The following is a 24133-nucleotide window of genomic DNA, read 5'->3' on the forward strand; positions in this document are numbered from 1 at the left end:
TGACAATATTATATTTTACCAATGTTTTCGAATAGTAATTTCGTAAATTGTAGCGCTGATCCACCGGAAGCGTTTGAGGGAAAATATTTTCTGAACGTCACGCGCCGATGTAAAATGCTGTTTTTATATATAAATATGAACTTTATCGAACACAAAATGCATGTATTGTGTAACATGATGTCCTAGGAGTGTCATCTGATGAAGATTGTCAAAGGTTAGTGCTGCATTTAGCTGTGTTTTGGGTATTTGTGATGCATGCTAGTTGCTTTGAAAATGGCAGTGTGATTATTTTTGGCAGGGTACTCTCCTAACATAATCTAATGTTTTGCTTTTGCTGTAAAGCCTTTTTGAAATTGGACAACGTGGTTCAATTCAGGAGAGGTGTATCTATAAAATGGTGTAAAATAGTAATATGTTTGAGAAATTGAAGTTATAGCATTTATGAGGTATTTGTATTTTGCGCAATGCGATTCCACTGGCTGTTGACTAGGGAACACATTTCCCAGACAGGTTAAGATATCGTTTAGGACCTTGAGCGTGGCTGAGGTGTACCCATGACCAGCTCTGAAACCAGATTGCATAGCGGAGAAGGTGCAGTGGGATTCGAAATGGTCGGTAATCTGTTTGTTGACTTGGCTTTCGAAGACCTTAGAAAGGCAGGGTAGGATAGATATAGGTCTGTAGCAGTTTGGGTCAAGAGTGTCCCCCTTTGAAGAGGGGGATGACCGCAGCTGCTTTCCAATCTTTGGGAATCTCAGACGACACGAGAGGTTGAACAGGCTAGTAATAGGGGTTGCAACAATTACGGCAGATCATTTTAGAAAGAAAGGGTCCAGATTGTCTAGCCCGGCTGATTTGTAGGGGTCCAGATTTTGCAGCTCTTTCAGAACATCAGCTGACTGGATTTGGTAGAAGGAGAAATGGGGAAGGCTTGGGCGAGTTGCTGTGGGGGGTGCAGTGCTGTTGACCGGGGTAGGGGTAGCCAGGTGGAAAGCATGGCCAGCCATAGAAAAATGCTTATTGAAATTCTCAATTATAGTGGATTTATCGGTGGTGACAGAGTTTCCTATCCTCAGTACAGTGGGCAGCTGGGAGAATGTGCTCTTATTCTCCATGGACTTTAGTGTCCCAGAACTTTTTTGAGTTTGTGTTGCAGGAAGCAAATTTCTACTTGAAAAAGCTAGCCTTGGCTTTTCTAACTGCCTGTGTATATTGGTTTCTAACTTCCCTGAAAAGTAGCATATCACGGGGGCTGTTCGATGCTAATGCAGAACGCCACAGGATGTTTTTGTGTTGGTTAAGGGCAGTCAGGTCTGGAGAGAACCAAGGGCTATATCTGTTCCTGGTTCAAAATTTCTTGAATGGGGCATGCTTATTTAAGATGGTGAGGAAGGCATTTAAAAAAAATTACCAGGCATCCTCTACTGATGGGATGAGGTCAATATCCTTCCAGGATACCCGGGCCAGGTCGATTAGAAAAGCCTGCTCGCTGAAGTGTTTCAGGGAGCATTTGACAGTGAAGATTGGAGATCGTTTGACCGCTGACCCATTACGAATGCAGGCAATGAGGCAGTGATCTTGGTTGAAAACAGCAGAGGTGTATTTAGAGGGCAAGTTGGTTAGAATGATATCTATGAGGGTGCCCGTGTTTACGGCTTTGGGGTGGTACCTGGTAGGTTCATTGATAATTTGTGTGAGATTGAGGGCATCAAGCTTAGATTGTAGGATGGCTGGGGTGTTAAACTGTTAGGGCTAGGGGGCAGTATTGACACGGCCGGATAAAAAACGTACCCGATTTAATCTGGTTACTACTCCTGCCCAGTAACTAGAATATGCATATAATTATTGGCTTTGGATAGAAAACACCCTAAAGTTTCTAAACCTGTTTGAATGGTGTCTGTGAGTATAACAGAACTCATATGGCAGGCAAAAACCTGAGAAGATTCCAAACAGGAAGCGCCCTCTCTGACAAGTTGTTGTTCATCTTGGCTCTTTTTATTGATGACTGAGGATCTTTGCCGTAACGTGACACTTCCTACGGCTCCCATAGGCTCTCAGAACCCGGGAAAAAGCTGAATGATATTGAGGCAGCCTCTGGCTGAAACACATTATCGCGTTTGGATAGTGGCTGGTCAGAGTACTCTGAGACTCACACTCGTGCACGAGTGTGAGTCTCTCTCTTTCAACATATACAGGCTTTCCCGGTTGGAATATTATCGCTTTTTTTACGAGAAAAATGGCATAAAAATAGATTTTAAACAGCGGTTGACATGCTTTGAAGTACGGTAATGGAATATTTAGAATTTTTTTGTCACGAAATGCGCCATGCTCGTCACCCTTATTTACCCTTTCGGAAAATTTCTTGAACGCACGAACAAAACGCCGCTATTTGGATATAACAATGGATTATTTGGGACCAAACCAACATTTGTTATTGAAGTAGCAGTCCTGGGAGTGCATTCTGACGAAGAACAGCGAAGGTAATAACATTTTTCTTATAGTAAATCTGACTTTGGTGAGTGCTAAACTTGCTGGGTGTCTAAATAGCTAGCCCTGTGATGCCGGTCTATCTACTGAGAATATTGCAAAATGTGCTTTCACCGAAAAGCTATTTTAAAATCGGACATATCGAGTGCATAGAGGAGTTCTGTATCTATAATTCTTAAAATAATTGTTATGTTTTTTGTGAACGTTTATCGTGAGTAATTTAGTAAATTGTAATGTAAAAAGCTGGTTTTCGATATAAATATGAACTTGATTGAACAAAACATGCATGTATTGTATAACATAATGTCCTAGGTGTGTCATCTGATGAAGATCATCAAAGGTTAGTGCTGCATTTAGCTGTGGTTTTGTTTTTTGTGACATTATATGCTAGCTTGAAAAATGGGTGTCTTATTATTTCTGGCTGGGTACTCTGCTGACATAATCTAATGTTTTGCTTTCGCTGTAAAGCCTTTTTGAAATCGGACAGTGTGGTTAGATAAAGGAGAGTCTTGTCTTTAAAATGCTGTGAAATAGTCATATGTTTGAAAAATTGAAGTTTTTGTATTTTTTGAGGAATTTGTAATTCGCGCCACGCCATATCATTGGATATTGGAGCAGGTGTTCCGCTAGCGGAACGTCTAGATGTAAGAGGTTAAAATGGTGTAAAATAGTCATATGTTTGAAAAATTGAAGTTCTTGCATTTTTGAGGTATTTGAATATCGCGCCACGGGATTACACTGGCTGTTGAGTAGCAAGCGTCCCACCTAGCCCATAGAAGTTAAGCATGTCCCACTTTAGGTCACCTAGCAGCACGAGCTCTGAAGATAGATGGGGGGCAATCAGTTCACATATGGTGTCCAGAGCACAGCTGGGGGCAGAAGGTGGTCTATAGCAGGCGGCAACGGTGAGAGACTTGTTTTTAGAGAGGTGGATTTTTAAAAGTAGAAGTTCAAATTGTTTGGGTACAGACCTGGATAGTAGGACAGAACTTTGCAGGCTATCTCTGCAGAAGATTGCAACACCGCTCCCTTTGGCCGTTCTATCTTGTCTGAAAATGTTGTAGTTAGGGATGGAGATTTCAGAGTTTTTGGTGGTCTTCCTAAGCCAGGATTCAGACACGGCTAGGACATCCGGGTTGGCAGAGTGTGCTAAAGCAGTGAATAAAACAAACTTAGGGAGGAGGCTTCTAATGTTAACTTGCATGAAACCAAGGCTATTACGGTTACAGAAGTTATCAAAAGAGAGCGCCTGGGGAATAGGAGTGGAGCTAGGCACTGCAGGGCCTGGATTCACCTCTACATCGCCAGAGGAACAGAGGAGGAGTAGGATAAGGGTCCGGCTAAAAGCTATGAGAATTGGTCGTCTAGGACATCCGGAACAGACAGTAAAAGGAGCAGGTTTCTGGGGGCAATAAAATAGCTTCAAGGTATAATGTACAGACAAAGGTATGGTAGGATGTGAATACAGTGGAGGTAAACCTAGGCATTGAGTGATGATGAGAGAGATATTGTCTCTAGAAACATCATTAAAACCAGGTGATGTCATTGCATGTGTGGGTGGTGCAACTGGAAGGTGGGATAAGGTATAATGAGCAGGGCTAGAGGCTCTACAGTGAAATAAGCCAATAAACACTAACCAGAACAGCAATGGACAAGGCATATTGACATTAAGGAGAGGCATGCTTAGCCGAGTGATCATAAGGGTCCAGTGAGTAGTGAGGTTGGTTGGGGTCACAGCGATTCAGACAGCTAGCCGGGCCATGGGTAGCAAGCTGGCAGAAGATGGTCTGTTTTTAGCCACCTTGTGCGTTTCTGTCGGTAGATTAGTGGGGTTCCGTGTGGTAGAGGGGACCAATCCAATTGTCAAAATAGTTATAGTTATAGTGGCCCAAGAAAATTTGAGTTAAAAGCAAATTCTTACTTACAATGATGGCCTACTCTGGCCAAACCCGGACAGCGCTGGGCCAATTGTGCGCCGCCCTATGGGACTTCCAATCACGGCCGGATGTGATACAGCCTAGATTCAAACCATGGTGTCTGTAGTGACGCCTCTAGCACTGAGATGCACTGCCTTAGACTGCTGCTCCACTCGGGAGCAAAAATCATTCCATCTAACCCATAACACGTTAATCACTACTGCTAGGCCACTTATATAGTTATAAACATACTAAAACGTTTTCAAGTCAATTAGTCGGTTTCTCCCCCAAAAAACTATTACAAATTCCTGTGCCTGTCTCCAATCATTTATCCTCTTTGGGCTAGGGGGCAGTATTTTCACGTTTGGATGAAAAGCGTGCCCAGAGTAAACTGCCTGCTCCTCAGGCCCAGAAGCTAGGATATGCATATTGTTAGTAGATTTGGATAGAAAACACTCTGAAGTTTCTAAAACTGTTTGAATGAAGTCTGTGAGTATAACAGAACTCATATGGCAGGCGAAAACCTGAGAAAAAACAACCAGGAAGTGGGAAATCTGAGGTTTGTAGTTTTTCAAGTGATTGCCTATCCAATATACAGTGTAAATTCCTGGGAGTGCATTCCGATGAAGATCATCAAAGGTAAGTGAATATTTATAACGCTATTTCTGACTTCTGTTGACTCCACAACATGGCGGGTATCTGTATGGCGTGTTTTGGTGGCTGAGCGCTGTACTCAGATTATTGTAAAGTGTGCTTTCGCCGTGAAGCTTTTTTGAAATCTGACACAGTGTCACGACTTCCACCGAAGGTGGCTCCTCTCCCTGTTTGGGCGGTGCTCGGCGGTCGCCGTCGCCGGCCTACTAGCTGCCACCGATCCCATTTTCCTTTTCGTTTAGTTCTGTCTGTTTTTCACACCTGTGTTTAGTTTAGTTGATTTCGGTGGGTTTATTACACCCCGCTGCAGGCTAGGCTGTGTGCGGGATTATTGCTGTGTATTGTGCTTGTAAGGGTTGCGTGCCTGCCCCACGGAATTTCATTTGTTTCTTACGGTATATGTTTAACGTCTGCATTTTGCGCTTTAGTATGCGGAGTCGAGGTTTCTCCTCCGTGTGCGTAATTCCTTCCCTGTGGGTGGCGACGATGTTAGTGCGGTTATTCCCATTGTGTTTGTGTTGTGCTTTCGGGACCGCCTGAATAAACGTTGACTTACACTGGAACTTATCTGCTCTCCTGCTCCTGATTTCCTACACACCCCCCTCCTACGAGAGGCATTAAGGAGAAGTTTATCTTTAATTCTATGCATAACACTTGTATACTTCATCAAAGTTTATGATAAGTATTTCTGTAAATTGATGTGGCTCTCTGCAAATTCGCCAGAGTTTTGGAGGCAAAACATTACTGAATATAACGCACCAATGTAAACGCCAATATATTTTTGTATATAAATATGAACTTTATCGCACAAAACATACATGTATTGTGTAACATGAAGTCCTATGAGTGCCATCTGATGAAGATCATCAAAGGTTAGTGATTAATTTTATCTCTATTTCTGCTTTTTGTGACTCCTCTCTTTGGCTGGAAAATGGCTGTATGTTTTTTTTGTGACTAGGAGCTGACCTAACATAATCAATTGGTGTGCGTTCGCCGTAAAGCCCCACGGGGGCCAGCACAGAAAAAAAAAAAACATGTATTAAATTGTATGAAATGTATGCATTCACTACTGTAAGTCGCTCTGGATAAGAGCGTCTGCTAAATGACTAAAATGTAAATGTAATGTAAATGAAATCTGACACGATGGCTAGATTAACAAGAAGTTAAGCTTTAATTTGGTGTATTGCACTTGTGAATGTATGAAAGTTAAATATTTCAAATAATTTTGGGAGGAATTTCGCGCTCTGCCATTTCACCGGATACTGTTGAGGGGTTCCCCTAGCCGTAACAGTTAAACAACGTGACAGAATAATCGACCCTAAATGGAGACAGCTGCAACTGGCCCGTCCGACACCGCCGCAACTTTGGCAGCTGCAACTGGCCGGTCCAACGCCGCTGCAACTGGCCCGTCCGACACTGCTGCAACTTCGGCAGCTGCAACTGGCCCTGACCAACCCGCACCACGTTCCTGTGGTCGTCCTCGAGACCGGTGTCATCCCGCTGCTGGTGCAGCCCGTCAGGGGAGGGGTACGGCCCAGAGGGGCAGTGCTGGGTTCCTACGGAGGACATCCTCGACACTTCACTGACCAGGGATTTTCACCATCAGTGCCCTGACCAACCCGCACTGCGACCATGTGGTCATCCCCGAGGCCGGTGACGTAGACCTCCGGAACTAGTGCATGCAATGAGCAGCTGTACCGGGGGAATCCGTGCCATTACGCCGCTGCAACTGGTCCGTCCGCCGGTTTCGCAATTTCAGCAGCTGCAACTGGCCCGTCCGACGCTGACACAACTTCGGGGGGGGGGGGGGGGGGGGGGTACTGCCACGGATTCCCCCGGTACTGCTGCTCAATCCAAGCACCAGTTCCGGAGGTCTACGTCACCAGCCTCTAGGCATCACTGAACTGTCTCATTACGCACACCTGATTCCAATTCCCCTGATTAGTAATTGTATATCTGTGCCCTCTGTTCACCATTGACTTGTCGGTTATTGTTCCCATGTCCGTTGGTCTGTGAGTACCTGTGCTTTGTTATTTCGGCTTTCGTGCTGCATGTATTGTGCACTTGTTATTACGGGTCTCGTCCCGTGTATTGTTGTGCATTTGTTATTACGGGTCTTGTCCCGTGTAGTGTATTGGGAGTCTCGTCCCGTGTATTTATTCGAGTTTTTACCTCACTCTTTTGTTTGGGTTACGTCGCTGTGTTTTTGTGTACGAGTTTGTTTTGGGCTTCGTCCCGTGCCTTTTCATGGCCTGTTGTATATTTTGGGTGGAGTATTAAACCCCCCTATTACGAATTCCTGCACCTGTCTCCCAATCATTTATACAACATGACAGGCAGTGTATGTTGCAGTTGTACTGCAATTACTGCATCCAGAAACTAACTGCTGTGTTACTATGTTGTCTAGTCATCATTTTGCAGTTCTACTGTGGTTATTTTGCAGTTACAGCATACAACAATTACTGGAATTCAGAATAACAATTACTGCACTGTAACTGCAGTTTCACTTTTTGTAAAGGGTAGAGAAAATACATTTGTCTTAATTAAGAAATATGTGTATTTTGCAGTGGGATGTGGTGTGTGATAATGCGTACAAAGTTCCTTTGACCACATCAATTCACTACTTTGGTGCGCTTGTGGGAACGTTCATCTCTGGCCAGATGTCTGACAGGTCAGTACTGTATCCTGTCATACTGTATACTCTCATACTGTATACTGTCATACTGTATACTCTCATACTGTGACCCTCAGTGCTAATGGAGAATCATGTGAGATGTGAGCTTGCGTTCTTTTTCATCAACAGGTTTGGAAGAAAGCCAGCACTCTTCACTACGATAATAATCCAGACTGTGGCCACATTCATACAAATATTCTCCCCAAACTGGGAGGCATTCAGTATTATTTTCTTCTTTGTTGGCGCTGGATCAGTCTCCAACTATGTCATAGCGTATGTTCTTGGTAGGTTGAAAATAAGCATTCCTTGTATCTACAGTATCTCTTGTACGTTTGGTCAATTTACTGAACTTGCATATCTGGTCCTAGGGATAGAAATACTGAGCCCTGGAGTTCGTGTGGTATTCTCCTCTCTTGGAGTGTTCGTGAGCTCTGCAATTGGCTACATGTTAATGCCACCTGTGGCATACTTCATCCGTGAGTGGAGGTGGTTGCTGGTGCCCATGGCAGGCTCTGGACTCATATACATCCCCCTATGGTGGTAAGCACAATTTATCCCAACAAAAAATGTTTTTCCCGCAAAGCCTTCTACTAAGTCGATGATCTGTGGCCTCTTCTTTTAGCAAGGTACATTACTTCTTGCATACTTCATTAGCCTGATTGCACAAAGGGCTTCAGTTAAGTTTTTATGACTGTGTATGAATTGGTATAGGGTCATCCCAGAGTCTCCCAGATGGCTGCTCTCTCAGGGAAGAGTTGAGGAGGCTGAGGCCATACTGAGAGACGCTGCCGGGAGGAACGGAGTTGAAGCACCAGAGGTCATCTTCACTCCCTCAGAGGTGAGCTAGCTTACTTAGCTACAGTTTAGCTTACATCGTTTCATAAAATAAACTTCCTAAGCATATGGAGTAACAAAAACCATCCACAGAAGAATTACAAAAGTGTCTATGTCTTTGATTCTGATGTAAAATATATATTTTAGGTACTAATCCAGTTGAAGTCAAAGTCATTTTTGCTGCAGTACATAACCTGAATGAAGTAAACCAACCATTGGTAAATCATTTGAGAGATGCATTCCTTCCTGTTTTATGGCGTAATGCAGGTCATTCATCAGAATACTCTAGTTAAGGTTTCTGATGTGTTTTAACCAATGCAGTGTAGCACTGCAGAATAACAAAAGTGAGATAGATGGTGGACTCTGTGCTAATGCAGATAAAGGATATGCAGGTAATAGAATAGAGAACAATCTTCCCAGCCATCACCATGTCTTGCGACGTCTTGCGACATGTCTTGAGACTTATGAATGCAGCTGCCGCTGAATTGAAGACATTGTACGCGGTGTATCATAGTGCACTGCGCTTTATTACGAGCGATATATTGGCTGGCCCTCTTTGAAGTCTCATAGACTGATGCATTAAACTATTTTTGTTCATAAAGCCCTCCTGCATAAACTTTTGCCTTAACTTTCTTCATTGTTAACTTAAAGACATTCTGTACAGGATACCAGACCCGGTCTCAAGGATGACTAACTCTGGACATCCCCTTTGATTTCCAATGAGTTTGGTATATCTGCTCTTAGTTATTTTTTTTGCATCATGTGTGGAATGGTCTCCAACGTTCTTAAACATTTTAGGAATTGGTGCCTCTAGGGTGTTTCAGAAAGCTGTTGGGGGACCTTTTATCTTGAAGAATGTGTCTGTTTTTTATGATTGTGTTTTGCTTTTTGTGTATTGTGTGTAATGACGTGTATTTTGTGTATATGAATGTGTAGTTTAATGTGTACATTGTATTTTTATGTGTATTGTGGTGCTATACAGGGCTTATCTGGAATAGAGACCTTGGTCTCAGCATTGACTCCCTGTCAATGTAAAGGTTAGATAAATCAAAATGTCAAAATGTTAAAAATGTCTTAAATATATAAGACATCTTAGAAATAATACATTAAGACACTAACTCAGTTGAATTTTTTTATTTTGGGCTATGGCAGTCAATTGAAAAAACAGTATTTCTGTCTTCTCAACTCACTATCACATACTTTAATGTGGATCTAAGACAGTCAATTGCAAGTTAGTCTGACATAATGTCTCTTATCTCACCACCACTAATGAGATGGGTGTGTTTGATGCATGTCGGGTCGGAGCTTCTCAAAATAAGGGGGCGTGGTCGACAGTACGCACCTCATTTCTGCTGTCACATTCAACCTGGATTGATATTTGGTTTTAATGCAGACGAGAGCACTGAATCCAGCTTCACACAGATACTGTATGAGCTGACGAAGGGTACCAGGACTTTTAATGCTCACAAGGAGACGGCAGGGTATTCCCTTTAAGTCAGGAACCAAAACTCCTCTGTAGTGATCCGTGAATGTGTCATAAAGTAACCGACACCGCCACCTGGTGGAAAGTTTGCGCACCAGGACTCTAAAGATTCAGGTTCAATCAGTGGCCAGTTGGGAATCACATCAGTGACCAAAAACACAAGGAGGCAGAGCTTCAACAAACAGTATAGATTTTGGGGGGGAACAGAGGTAGGTACAAATTTAGGCCACCCACTAATGGCCGAAAGTGGAATTTTATTCCACAAAAAGAAAAAGTCTTTCTCCAGTTTAGGGGGTGGGGAAATCCATTCATGGTTTTCCTTCTGCTCTGTCCACTCCAGATCCACCTCCTGTGGGTTAGGCCTGTAGCACAAATAAATTATGTGCAGTACAATGCCACACATTTAACTGTGAATATATGGTCACAATAAACCAGAGTCTAGTCATTAAAATGTGAAATCTGTTTGTTAAAATCCAGTCCAATCGAAAATAGTTCAACTGTGAATGTCCCTGTTACTCCAGTCCGTGTTTTCCATCAATGATGTGGCCAGAGCTCTGCCCCTTTCCCAGTTTCTGAGATCCTCCCCCTCAACCCACCTTCCTCTATTTCCTTCACTGCCTCAGCATATGACAACTCCTGCTCTACTCTAACCCTGGAAACCTCAACCTGCCTCTCTTGCACGAGACATTTCTGATCCCCAGCTCCATGGGCACCCCTACAATTAACACATTCCACTACTTTCCCCAATACTACACATTCCTTTGTCTCATGCCCTTCTGCACATTTCTCACACCTTGGACCCTCTCTCCTACACACTGCTGCCACATGCCCATAAGCTTGACACCTGTAACATCTTAACGTATTCGACATATACGCTCGTAAAGGATAACTTATATCCTAACTTCACCTTGTCAGGCAAAGACTCAACTTAAAAAATCAAAAGAGCAGACAATGACTCTTCTGTTTCCCCACCGTCTGTGTCGCATCAAACGCCGAGCATCACATACACCGGGAATCTTTGCCCTCAGCTGGTAAACGTTTTATATCTACTGCTACCCCAGTTATCACTGGATCCCTTTTCTTGAGAACGAAACAATTCACTTTTCTTGCCCCCATTCGTTTGACTTCGGGCGCATTCTTCCTCTGCCCAACAGAAACACAAACAATTATCACTAGACCACTTCTAGTTATCCTCACCGATTCCACATGACCCAACTCTTTTTTCACCCACTGTGAAACCACAAATGGATCAGCCAAAAGGCAAGAGTTCACTTCTTCCATGAACTTCACTCCTACTGTCACAGACTCTTCTTCATCCTGATCCTCGGTGCATACCTCGGTCTCCGATAACTTTAACGCACCTACCAACTCCAATACTTCATCCTCATTCACTTCCATTTCTCCTCCTGTCTTCAGCTCCCTCTGCTTACACTTTCTACCATTCTTTTTTGACAAACCATCTCCCTTTTTTCCACCATTATTATCCGACTCACGCTCACCCTCTTCTTCCCTCACTCTCTTAGACCTGTTCTCCCTCTCTTTTTCCCTCCATTCCTCTTCCATTTTCCAAGTACACATCTCCTGATGATAATACTGCCGCTCGATCCCTGACACGCATCTTGTACTCCATTTTCCCCCTGACCCCATAATGACAAAATTAGATTTTTTAAGTGGATGTCTTTCTGGCTTCAAAACAAACACCACCGTCATTCGCTGCCTCCATGCTGTTTCTGAAAGGCTTTAAATACAGGTTTCAATCTGCAGTGAACCAATGGGAATACCCCTAAATTACTGTACTTGTATTCTCGCGAGTGGGGGGGTCAATCAGATGTGAGTTGCTGAAGTTTTCTCCCGTTGTTACACTCCTGTGAATCCAGTCAGTGACAATCCAAAGCAAACCGTAAGTGAAATCACACAAAATGCGCAAATGATAAAAAGAGTGAGAGCAAGCCATTTCCTGGTAGAATTCAAAACATTTTATTTAGTAATGTCATGACTCCACTTTTCGCCGCCTGTCCTCGGGTGCACTTTGCAACTAGTTCAGGCCCATTTATTTTACTCACTATTGGAGTTGGGAGGGGTGTCTTCCAATGTTCCTCCTTGGTGACCGTCTGGGGTGTTGGACATCTGTCTGCCCCTGGTTCTCCACCGGGGTCTCTCGTCAGGGGCATGCTCTGGAGTAACTTCCTCTGTTCCATAGCATCAGCCATTGATAAGCCATGGTTTGGATTTTACCATATTTCCCTTCAGAGCACACTGGCTTAGTCTACCTCTGGGCATCCTTCCCCACTTTTCCACAGGCAGAGGTAGATTTTTCAGGGGGTCGATGCACCAGTTCTTCTATGGATGTATGAAAAGTGTTATTGCACACTTGTTCAGGTTAAGATGTTGCTCCCACCTCGACTGCCCTTTCCTTTTCTGTGTGTGGTAGGGTTTGCGTCCCTTCTTGCAAGATGCCCTGCCTTCAGGGAGTGTCTTCTGCCGCACACATCTTCTACACGCTGAGGCCCACACCCATAGATCCTTTTCCATCTGGGACCAGTAGTAGCGTCGACTGAGGGCCGACAGCATCTTGGCCATTCCAACATGGCCATTTCTCCCATGGATTTGGCTGCATACCGATGCTTTTCCGGGTCCATAACCCGACGAGTGAGTACCCCATCTTTGAGCTCTAGACTAGCCCACTCCAATAGGAGGCGGCGCACAGCTGCAGTCTCCCAGTTATTTTCTTCACCAGCAGGTCTTGCCCCTTGGGCAACATAGGGGTGTAGACGTCTGAGGGTGGGATCTCGTTCTTGACGCTCCTCCCAGTGCTCAGGGTCCTGGCCCATTTGGACAATGTTCACCATGGTTGGTTCTGTTTGACAAATGAGAGGTACCAGTGCATCCCAACACTATCCAATGACATTCATTCCTAATATGTGTAGATTCCCAAGGTTATGAATTTGATTTCTTGAAATCACAATTTCTCTGTTCCTCAACACCAAGGTCCCCACCTTTACCTCTGCCAGCACATACCCTACATAGGGGATTTGCAAACCATTTGCTGCACTCAACGTCAGCTGACCAAGGTCCTCCTTGGGGCCAATCTCCTGTGAGGGTGTTAAAACAAGCTTCTGTCATCAGGGTATGTTGAGATCAAGTATTGATTTAAAGGTTCACATTTCTTCCATTTGAATGAGTTCAACTTCAGGGCATGTGCCTACCAAACTTGGCCTGTAGGTACAGTCTTGCTTGGGCCCTTCAAGCCTTCTCCAGTCACCTGGCCCGTGGTGGCTGGGCTTAGTAGTTTAAAGGCTGCTCAGTTGCTTTATTGACACTTTCCTCATCCATATGCCCACTGGCTCTATACTCACAGCTCGATCTCGCTGAGGTTCGAAGTCCTCGTAGCTCTTCTCGGATGGTTTGGCTCAGGTCTGTCATCTGCTCCTTAACCTGTTATGGCTAGGGGGCAGTATTTTCACGGCTGGATAAAAAACGTACCCGATTTAATCTGATTATTAGTCCTGCCCAGAAACTAGAATATGCATATAATTATTAGCTTTGGATAGAAAACACTCCAAAGTTTCTAAAACTGTTTGAATGGTGTCTGTGAGTATAACAGAACTCATTTGGCAGGCCAAAACGTGAGAAGATTCTGTACAGGAAGTACCCTGTCTGACCATTTCTTGAACTTCTTTGCCATCTCTATCCATTACAAAGGATCTCTGCTCTAACGTGACACTTCCTACGTCTTCCATAGGCTCTCAGAGCCCAGGAAAAACCTGAATGTCGTCATTCCAGCCCCAGGCTGAAACACATTATCGCCTTTCTCAAGTGGCCAATCAAGGGACTGTGGGCTTAGGCGCGTGCAATGGCCGCCCCCGTCTTTGTGTTTTTTCCTCTGTTGACCGCAAAGGAGATTCCCGGTCAGAATATTATCGCTTTTTTACGAGATAAATTGCATAAAAATAGATTTTAAACAGCGGTTGACATGCTTCGAAGTACGGTAATGGAATATTTAGAATTTTTTTGTCACTAAATGCGCCATGCGCACGACCCTGATTTACCATTTCGGATAGTTTCTGGAACGCACGAACAAAACGCCGCTATTCGGATATAACGATGGATTATTTTGGACCAAACCAACATTTGTTATTGAAGTAGCAGTCCTGGGAGTGCATTCTGATGAAGACAACAAAAGGTAATCAAACTTTTGTAATAGTAAATCTGATTTTGGTGAGTGCTAAACTTGCCGGGTGTCTAAATAGCTAGCCCGTGATGGCTGGGCTATGTACTTAGAATATTGCAAAATGTGCTTTCACCAAAAAGCTATTTTAAAATCTGACATATCGAGTGCATAGAGGAGTTCTGTATCTATAATTCTTAAAATAATTGTTATGCTTTTTGTGAACGTTTATCGTGAGTAATTTAGTAAATTGTTAGTAAATTCCCCGGAAGTTTGTGGGGGGTATGCTAGTTCTGAACGTCACATGCTAATGTAAAAAGCTGTTTTTTGATATAAATATGAACTTGATTGAACAAAACATGCATGTATTGTATAACATAATGTCCTAGGTGTGTCATCTGATGAAGATCATCAAAGGTTAGTGCTGCATTTAGCTGTCTTCTGGGTTTTTGTGACATTATATGCTAGCTTGAAAAATGGGTGTCTGATTATTTCTGGCTGGGTACTCTGCTGACATAATCTAATGTTTTGCTTTCGCTGTAAAGCCTTTTTAAAATCGGACAGTGTGGTTAGATTAACGAGAGTCTTGTCTTTAAAATGCTGTGAAATAGTCATATGTTTGAAAAATGGAAGTTTTCGGATTTTAGAGGAATTTGTATTTCGCGCCACACCCATCATTGGATATTGGAGCAGGTGTTCCGCTAGCGGAACGTCTAGATGTAAGAGGTTAATCTCAGCTCTTCATTCACCCTGGTTTTGGTGTCTAAATTGCTTGCTCACTGCAGCACATGTGATCTCGCCTTCTTGCTCGTTGCCATGGCCATCCTCCTAAAGTTATAGGACAACTGCACAACTGCACAGCTGGTCAAAGGTGAGCTCAGCAAGGTAAAGGACCTACTCTTTTCTTGGACCTACTCTTTTCTCTGCATATATCGATGATGCCGCTCTTGCTGTTGGTGATTCTCTGATCCACCTCTACGCAGACGACACCATTCTGTATACATCTGGCCCTTCCTTGGACACTGTGTTAACAAACCTCCAAACAAGCTTCAATGCCATACAACACTTCTTCCGTGGCCTCCAACTGCTCTTAAATGCAAGTAAAACTAAATGCATGCTCTTCAACCGATTGCTGGCCGCACCTGCCCGCCTGCCTAGCCTCACTACTCTGGACGGTTCTGACTTAGAATATGTGGACAACAACAAATACCTAGGTGTCTGGTTAGACTGTAAACTCTTCTTCCAGACTCATATTAAGCATCTCCAATCCAAAATTAAATCTAGAATCAGCTTCCTACTTCGCAACAAAGCCTCCTTCACACATGCTGCCAAACATACCCTCGTAAAACTGACTATCCTACCGATCCTTGACTTCGGCGATGTAATTTACAAAATAGCCTCCAACACTCTACTCAGCAAATTGGATATAGTCTATCACAGTGCCATCCGTTTTGTCACCAAAGCCCCATATACTACCCACCACTGCGACCTGTACGCTCTCGTTGCTTGGCCCTCGCTACATATTCGTCGCCAAACCCACTGGCTCCAGGTCATCTAAGTCTTTGCTAAGTAAAGCCCCGCCTTATCTCAGCTCACTGGTAACCATAGGAACACCCACCTGTAGCATGCACTCCAGCAGGTATATTTCAATGGTCATCCCCAAAGCCAACACCTCCTTTGGCCGTCTTTCCTTCCAGTTCTCTGCTGCCAATGACTGGAACGAATTGAAAAATCACTGAAGCTGGAGACTTATCTCCCTCACAAACTTTAAGCATTAGCTGTCAGAGCAGCTTACCGATCACTGTACTTGTACACAGCCCATCTGTAAATAGTACACCCAACTACCTCATCCCCATATTGTTTTTTTTGTTGCTCTTTTGCACCCCAGTATCTTTACTTGCACATCATCACCTGCACATCTATCACTCCAGTGTTAATGCTAAATTGTCATTATTTCGCCACTATGGCCTATATATTGCCTTACCACCCTAACCTTACTACATTTGCACACACCGTACATAGATTTTTCTATTGTGTTTTTGACTGTACGTTAATCCCATGTGTAACTCTGTGTTGTTGTTTTTGTCACACTGCTTTGCTTTATCTTGGCCAGGTCGCAGTTGTAAATGAGAACTTGTTCTCAACTGTTCTACCTGGTTAAATAAAGGTGAAATAAATAAAAATTGTAAAAATGATAAAGATTTAAGTGCCTTTGAACGGGGTAAGGTGGTTGGTGCCAGGGGTACCAGTTTGTTTCAAGAACTGCAATGCTGCTGTTTTTATTTAAGCTCAACGGACTTTGTAGAGTGATGTGATGAATCACACTTGGTCCTCAATACCAACAAGACCAAAGAGATGTGCATAGACTTCAGGGAGCAAACAACACCCACCTCTGCAACATCTACTGTATCAGAGGTCAGATTATAGAGATTGTAGAGGTATACAAATATCTCGGTGTCCTCTTGGACAATAAGCTTCAGTGAAGTAAATGCACAGACCTGATCTACAAAAAGAGTCAGCAGACACTGTACTTTCTCGAAAAAGCTGGGATCTTTTAAAGTTGACTGTACTATACTGACTCTGTTCTACGAATCTTTCATTGAGAGTATTTAAACTGTTTATATTGTTTGTTGGTTTGACAATGCCACTGTCAGCCAGGAAAATATGCTGAGAATGATTATTCCTACAGCAAGCAAGGTACTTGGAGTCAAACTGAGAGGCTTGGATAATATCTTTAAGGTCAGGGCCTCAGCAAGGCTCACACAATCCTTTTAGACCCAAACCACCCCCTGTACCTGGACTTTGAACTACTCTACTCTGGCTGCAGGTATAGGGCACCCCTCCCCCCTCCCCGACAGGAAGAAAAAACTTGGCAATCATTTGTACCAGGTGTGATATCCCTCCTAAACAGCTTGGGCTGAAGTTCTTATCCACCAAGTAAGCCCAGCAGGCTAGTCCCTTTCATTGGTATATACTGTATGTAGCTGTTATGAATTTGTATTGTCAATTTATTTTCTATCGTATTTAAACTCCACTTCAAACATGTACATGATACTGCAACAACATTTCCCCTTGGGGACATTAAAGTATGTAAAGCAAGATAAAAAAAACACCCAGTCAACTTGACACATCTGTGGGAAGCATTTGAGTCAACATCCCGGTGGAACGCTTTCGACTCCTTGAAGAGTCTATGCCCCGACGAATTAGGAAGAAGCATCTAATGTTTCGACACTCAGTGTATATATATATATATGTATATACAGTTGAAGTCAGAAGTTTACACACACTTAGGTTGGAGTCATTAAAACTTGTTTTTAAAAAACTCCACACATTTCTTGTTAACAAACTATAGTTTTGGCAAGTCGGTTAGGACATCTACTTTGTGCATGACACAAGTAATTTTTCCAACAATTGTTTACAGACAGATTATTTCACTTATAATTCACTGTATCACAATTCCATTGGGTCAAAAGTTTACAAACACTAAGTTGACTGTGCCTTTAAACAGCTTGGAAAATTCCAGAAAATGATGCCATGGCTTTAGAAGCTTCTGATAGGCTAATTGACATAATTTGAGTCAATTGGAGGTGGATCTGTGGATGTATTTCATGGCCTACCTTCAAACTCAGTGCCTCTTTGCTTGACATCATGGGAAAATCAAAAGAAATCAGCCAAGATCTCAGAAAAAAAATTGTAGACCTCCTCAAGTCTGGTTCATCCTTGGGTGCAATTTCCAAATGCCTGAAGGTACCACGTTCATCTGTTCAAACAATAGTACGCAAGTATAAACACCATGGGACCACACAGCCATCATACCGCTCAGGAAGGAGACGCATTCTGTCTCCTAGAGATGAACATACTTTGGTACGAAAAGTGTAAATCAATCCCAGAACAACAGCAAAGGACCTTGTGAAGATGCTGGAGGAAACACACAGTAAAACAAGTCCTATATCGACATAACCTGAAAGGCCGCTCAGCAAGGAAGAAGCCACTGCTCCATTATCGCCATAAAAAGCCAGACTACGGTTTGCAACTGCACATGGGGCAAAGAACACCATCCCTACCGTGAAGCCCCGGGGTGGCAGCATCATGTTGTGGGGGTGCTTTGCTGCAGGAGGGACTGGTGCACTTCACATAATAGATGGCATCATGAGGATGGAAAATTATGTGGATATATTGAAGCAACATCTCAAGACATCAATCAGGAAGTTAAAGCTTGTTCGCAAATGACTCTTCCAAATGGACAATGACCCCAAGCATACTTCCAAAGTTGTGGAAAATGGCTTAAGGACAACAAAGTCAAGGTATTGGAGTGGCCAACACAAAAACCCTGACCTCAATCCTATAGAAAGTTTGTGGGCAGAAATGTAAAAGTGTGTGTGAGCAAGGAGGCCTACAAACCTGTCTCCGTTACACCAGCTCCGTCAAGAGGAATGGGCCAAAATTCACCCAACTTATTGTGGGAAGCTTGTGGAAGGCTACCCAAATCATTTGACCCAAGTGAAACAATGTAAAGGCAATGCTACCAATACTAATTGAGTGTATGTTAACTTCTGAACCACTGGGAATGTGATGAAAGAAAGAAATAAAATAATAAATAAATCATTCTCTCTACTATTATTCTGACATTTCACATTCTTAAAATAAAGTGTTGATCCTAACTGACCTCAGACAAGTAATTTTTACTAGGATTAAATGACAGGAATTGTGAAAAACTGAGGTTAAATATATTTGGCTAAGGTGTATGTAAACTTCTGACTTCAACTGTATGTAAAATGTCATGGGGTGTCATGAGACACAATCCGTGTCTCAAGACAAGTCTTATAAATGTGTTTTAAGATGACTCAACACATCTTGAGACACAGGGGATGGCTGGGTATGATTTTACTCTTAAAAAATGTCAACCATTATGCATTTTGCTTTTATAAATGATGTATCCTGATGATGACTTACCCACAAATCTCCAGGTAGAAGATGCTCTGGCCATGAGGGACATGAAACACAACATTCTGGATGTCATGAGGAGCAGCAACATGCTCTCAATCACTGTTCTGTGTTCCCTTCTGTGGTAAGTCCTGGCATCTGAAGTCCTACACAATCTCAATGGCTCTGAATATGACTTTGTGCCTGTTCATCATGCTCATTAGGCTCTGTATCTTTGATTTCCCTTCTCTGCAGGATGATAGTCTCCTGTGGTTACTTCGCCCTGATTTTGAACACCTCCAACCTCAATGGAAATCCCTATATCAACTGCTTCCTGTCTGGAGTTGTAGAAGTGCCAGCCTATTTCATCGCCCTGGTGCTGCTCAGATACTGTTCCAGACACCTATGCCAGTCCTCCACTCTCTTCCTAGGTGGCACTGTTATTCTCTTCATTAACATTGTCCCAACAGGTAAAATTAATTGACAGTCTCAGAGGGAGTCTCATTTACAGATATTTATAGACATCACCCAATTTACACCTGGCTGTTTCTCTATGTTTCAGATCTCCCAGGATTGGCCATCTTTCTGGAGATGGTGGGGAAGTTTGCCATCACCGCAGCGTTCTGTGTGGTGTACTCCGTCACGACGGAGCTCTTCCCCACCGTGGTTAGGAACATGGCTATGGGGACGTGCTCCATGGCAGCACGCATAGTCACCATCCTCTCCCCCTTCATCATCTACCTCGGTAAGACCTGACTCACAGTCCCTTTCTTTGTTCACTAGAGATGAACAAGATTGAGAGGACGTAAATTGACAATGTCTCTCACTGTGAATTTGCTTTGCTGATATTCAGACCCCTCCCTTGGTACTGAACACGTCTTAATTTTTTTATTTGCAGGAAATAACTACAAGTACCTCCCATATATATTGATTGGTAGCCTGGCAATATTTGGGGGTCTGTTCTGCTTCATTTTACCTGAGAGTTACGGGAGGGTGTTGCCAGAAACCATCTCACAGATGCAACAAATCAAAGGGTGAGTTTGACTGTCCGTCCTTCTTTATGTCCATCCGTATATATATATGAATGAATAATTTTTTCAAATACGTGTTTTTGTCTTTTCTACAGGTGTCGATGCAACACAGACCAAGAGACCAAAAACATTGATAGCAAATCTGAGTTTCGGAAGGAGTCTAAATTGTGAATCTTGTTCTATTATAGATTTTTTTTCTCTTGTGGTGTATTAAAACTACAAAACAGTATTCTGGTTTATAATTATTAGCTATCTTTTACTTTATGAAATTGTACAGTGCATTCGGAAAGTATTCAGACCCCTTGACTTTTCCGCATTTTGCTACATTACAGGCTTATTCTAAAATGTATTAAATCATTTTTTTCCCCTCATCAATCTACACACAACATCCCATAATGACAAAGCAAAAACAATTTTTTTTTTTTGAAAAAGATATCAACATATACTGAAATATGATATCTACATAAGTGTTCAGAACCTTTACACAGTACTATGTTGAAGCACCTTTGGCAGCGATTACAGCCGTGAGTCTTCTTGGGTATGATACTACAATCTTGGCACACCTGTATTTGGGGAGATTCTCCAATTCTTCTCAGCAGATCCTCTCAAGATCTGTCAGGTTGAGCGTCGCTGCACAGCATTTTTCAGGTCTCTCCAGAGATGTTCGATCGGGTTCAAGTCCAGGCTCTGGCTGGGCCACTCAAGGTCATTCCGAGACTTGTCCCGAAGCCACTCCTGCGTTGTCTTGGCTGTGTGCTTAGGATCATTGTCCTGTTGGAAGGTGAACCTTCGCCCCAGTCTGAGGTCCTGAGCGCTCTGGCAAAGGTTATCATCAAGAATCTGTCTGTACTTTGCTCTGTTCATCTTTCCCTTTAATCCTGACTAGTCTTCCAGTCCATGCCACTGAAAAACATCCCCGCAACATGATGGTGCCACCACTATGCTTCACAGTAGGAATGGTGCCAGGTATCCTCCAGACGTGACTTTTGGCATTCAGGCCAAAGAGCTCAATCTTGGTTTCATCAGACCAGAGAATCTTGTTTGGTCTGAGAGTTCTTTAGGTGCCTCTTGGCAAACTCCTGTCTGTCATGTGCATTTTACTGAGGAGTGGCTTCCCTCTGGCCACTCTACCATAAAAGCCTGATTGGTGGAATGCTGTAGAGATGATTGTCCTTCTGGAAGTTTCTCCCATCTCCACAGTGGAACTCTGGAGCTCTGTTAGAGTGGCCATGAGGTTCTTGATCACCTCCTTGACCAAGGCACTTCTCCCCAGATTGCTCAGTTTGGCCGGGCGGCCAGCTCTAGGAAGTCTTGGTGGTTCCAAGCTCTACGGACAATTCCTTTGACCTCATGGCTTGGTTTTTGCTCTGACATGCACTGTCAACTGTGGGATCTTATATAGACAGGTGTGTGCCTTTCCAAATCATGTCCAATCAATTGAATTTACCACAGGTGGACTCCAATCAAGTTATAGAAAAATCTTAAGGATGATCAATGGAACAGGATGCACCTGAGCTCAAATTAAAGTCTCATAGCAAAGGGTCTGAATACGTAAGTAATAAGGTATTTCAGTTTTTTTATTTTTAATAAATTAGCAAAAATTTCAACAACAAAAAAACTTTTCGCTTTGTCATTATGGGATATTGTGTGTAGATTGATAAGGAACAAAATGCATTTAATCCATTTTATAATAAGGCTGTAATGTAACAAAATGTGAAAAAAAGTCTAAATACTTTCCGAAAGCACTGTATACTGTAAAAGATCCCAGAAATGTTCCATATGCACAAAAAGGTTATTTCTATCAAATTATATACACAAATTTGTTTACATCCAGGTTAGTGGGCAGTTCTCTTTTGCCAAGATAATCCATCCACATGACAGGTGTGGCATATCAAGATACTGATTAAACAACATGATAATTACACAGGTGCACCTTGTGCTGGGGACAATAACAGGCCACTCTAAAATGTGCAGTTTTGTCACACAACACAATGCCACAGATGTCTCAAGTTTTGAGGGAGCATACAATTGTCATGCTGACTGCAGGAATGTCCACCAAAGCTGTTGCTAGATACTTTTATGTTGTATTCTCTACCATAAGCCTCCTCCAATGTTGTTTTAGAGAATTTGGCAGTACGTCCAACCAGCCTCACAACCGCAGACCAAGTGTATGGCGTCGCCTGTGCGAGCGGTTTGCTGATGTAAACATTGTGAAAAGACTGCTCCATGGTAGGGTTATGGTATGTGCAGGCATAAGCTACTGTACGGACAACGAACACTATTGCATTTTATCGATGGCAATTTGAATACACAGAGATACCATGACAAGATCCTGAGGCCCATTGTCGTGCCATTCATCCGCCGCCATCACCTCAGGTTTCAGCATGATAATGCACGGCCACGTGTTTCAAGGATCTGTACACAATTCCTAGAAGCTGAAAGTGTCCCAGTCCTTTTATGGCCTGCATACTCACCAGACATGTCACCCATTGAGCATGTTTGGGTTGCTCTGGATCGATGTGTACAATAGCATGTTCCAGTTCCTGCCAATATCCAGGAATTTCGCACAGCCATTGAAGAGTAGTGGGACAACATTACACATGCCACAATCAACAGCTTGATCAACTCTATGTGAAGGAGATGTGTCGAGCTGCATTAGGAAAATGGTGGTCACAACACATACTGACTGTTTTTCCTGATACACGCACCTACCTTTTTTAAAGTTATCTGTGACCAAGAGGTGCATATCTGTATTCCAAGTCATGTGAAATCCATACATTAGGGCCTCATGAATTCATTTCAATTGACTGATTTCCTTATATGAACTCAGTAAAATCTTTGAAATTGTTGCATGTTGCATTTAGATTTTTGTTCAGTATATATAGCCAAGTTAACCTTACTCATTGTGTTTCTATTGGATAAAATTGTCTGGTACATGGCATATATTGTTACTCCTTATTGTGTTTTACTTTTCTATTATTGCTCTATTTTCTTTCTCTCTGCATTGTTGGGTAGGGCCCATCAAAGTATTTCACTGTTAGTCCACACCTGTTGTGACAAATACAATTTGTTTTGGATTGAACATTTCTCCTGTGCCTTATTGTTGGTGTTGAGGTTACGTCACGTATTTAAGTTAAATGACAATCATTCTTATTTTAATTGAAATATGCACTTTTATAATCATATTTTTTTCCGTAGAGAAGATTGTATTGAATTCTATGCATAACGATTGTTGTAGGTTACTTTGATATCAATGAGATCCTATTGAGATTACTAATGCTCAGTATTTTGTGTGGGTCCTTTGTAAAGTGTATGAATAATTTGAGGGCAGAGGCTTTTTCTAGATTCATGTCATCTGTATCTGGTGACATAATGTGACAAAGTGATGATGTACTGTGACATCTAGAGCCCATATGCTGATATCATATTTGAATGTCAGGAATGTAAAAACAATGTGTGGTAAGTTCATATATTTTTTTTGTAATTTACATTGTGTTGAATTCATTTTCATGACTTCACTTCCAAGCACCACTTTGGTGAAGAATCAGTGACTATTATATTATGCTGTATTTAATATGTAATATGCAGATTTCTCCTATTCAAGTATTATTCAGGCCAGGTAGTTTACTACTGTGTTAAATGTGATCCTCCAGACAGTTGTGAGATAAGGTCAATTAATATACACTTCCTTTAGGTTTTAGTGGGCATGCCTGGAAATTGTCTTGAGGTAGATAAGGTACAGAGGAGTTGTTGGAATTACACCCCTTTGTAATTCTATGTAAACGTAATATTAATATGACTTTACTGTACTGAACATTTAATCTTCATCCAACCAGCAGACAAAATTAATGGTTAAGCTACAAAACTTATCTCAGTATTTGGACTTTAACCTTGCACAGGTAAAAAGATAAAGGAAGATCCTCTTGAATTTTAACTTGGGTGCCCGGCTGACATTTCATAACT

The 24133-nt window shown here is 42.6% G+C and overlaps 1 protein-coding gene across 1 annotated transcript; it reads left to right on the forward strand.

The window, feature by feature from the left end:
* Positions 1-7609: 7609 nt before the first annotated feature.
* LOC106567517 (organic cation/carnitine transporter 2) lies at positions 7610-20177 on the forward strand. The gene is made up of 8 exons (XM_082960237.1): positions 7610-7728; positions 7861-8015; positions 8100-8271; positions 8443-8569; positions 19184-19284; positions 19395-19609; positions 19702-19884; positions 20038-20177. Exons 1-8 carry the CDS (start codon positions 7610-7612, stop codon positions 20175-20177), a joined length of 1212 nt encoding a protein of 403 aa, XP_082816363.1.
* The last annotated feature ends 3956 nt before the right edge of the window (positions 20178-24133 follow it).

This window comes from Salmo salar, chromosome 13 (assembly GCF_965601325.2).
Source record: "Salmo salar chromosome 13, fSalSal1, whole genome shotgun sequence".
In the NCBI taxonomy this organism is placed as follows: Eukaryota; Metazoa; Chordata; class Actinopteri; order Salmoniformes; family Salmonidae; genus Salmo; species Salmo salar.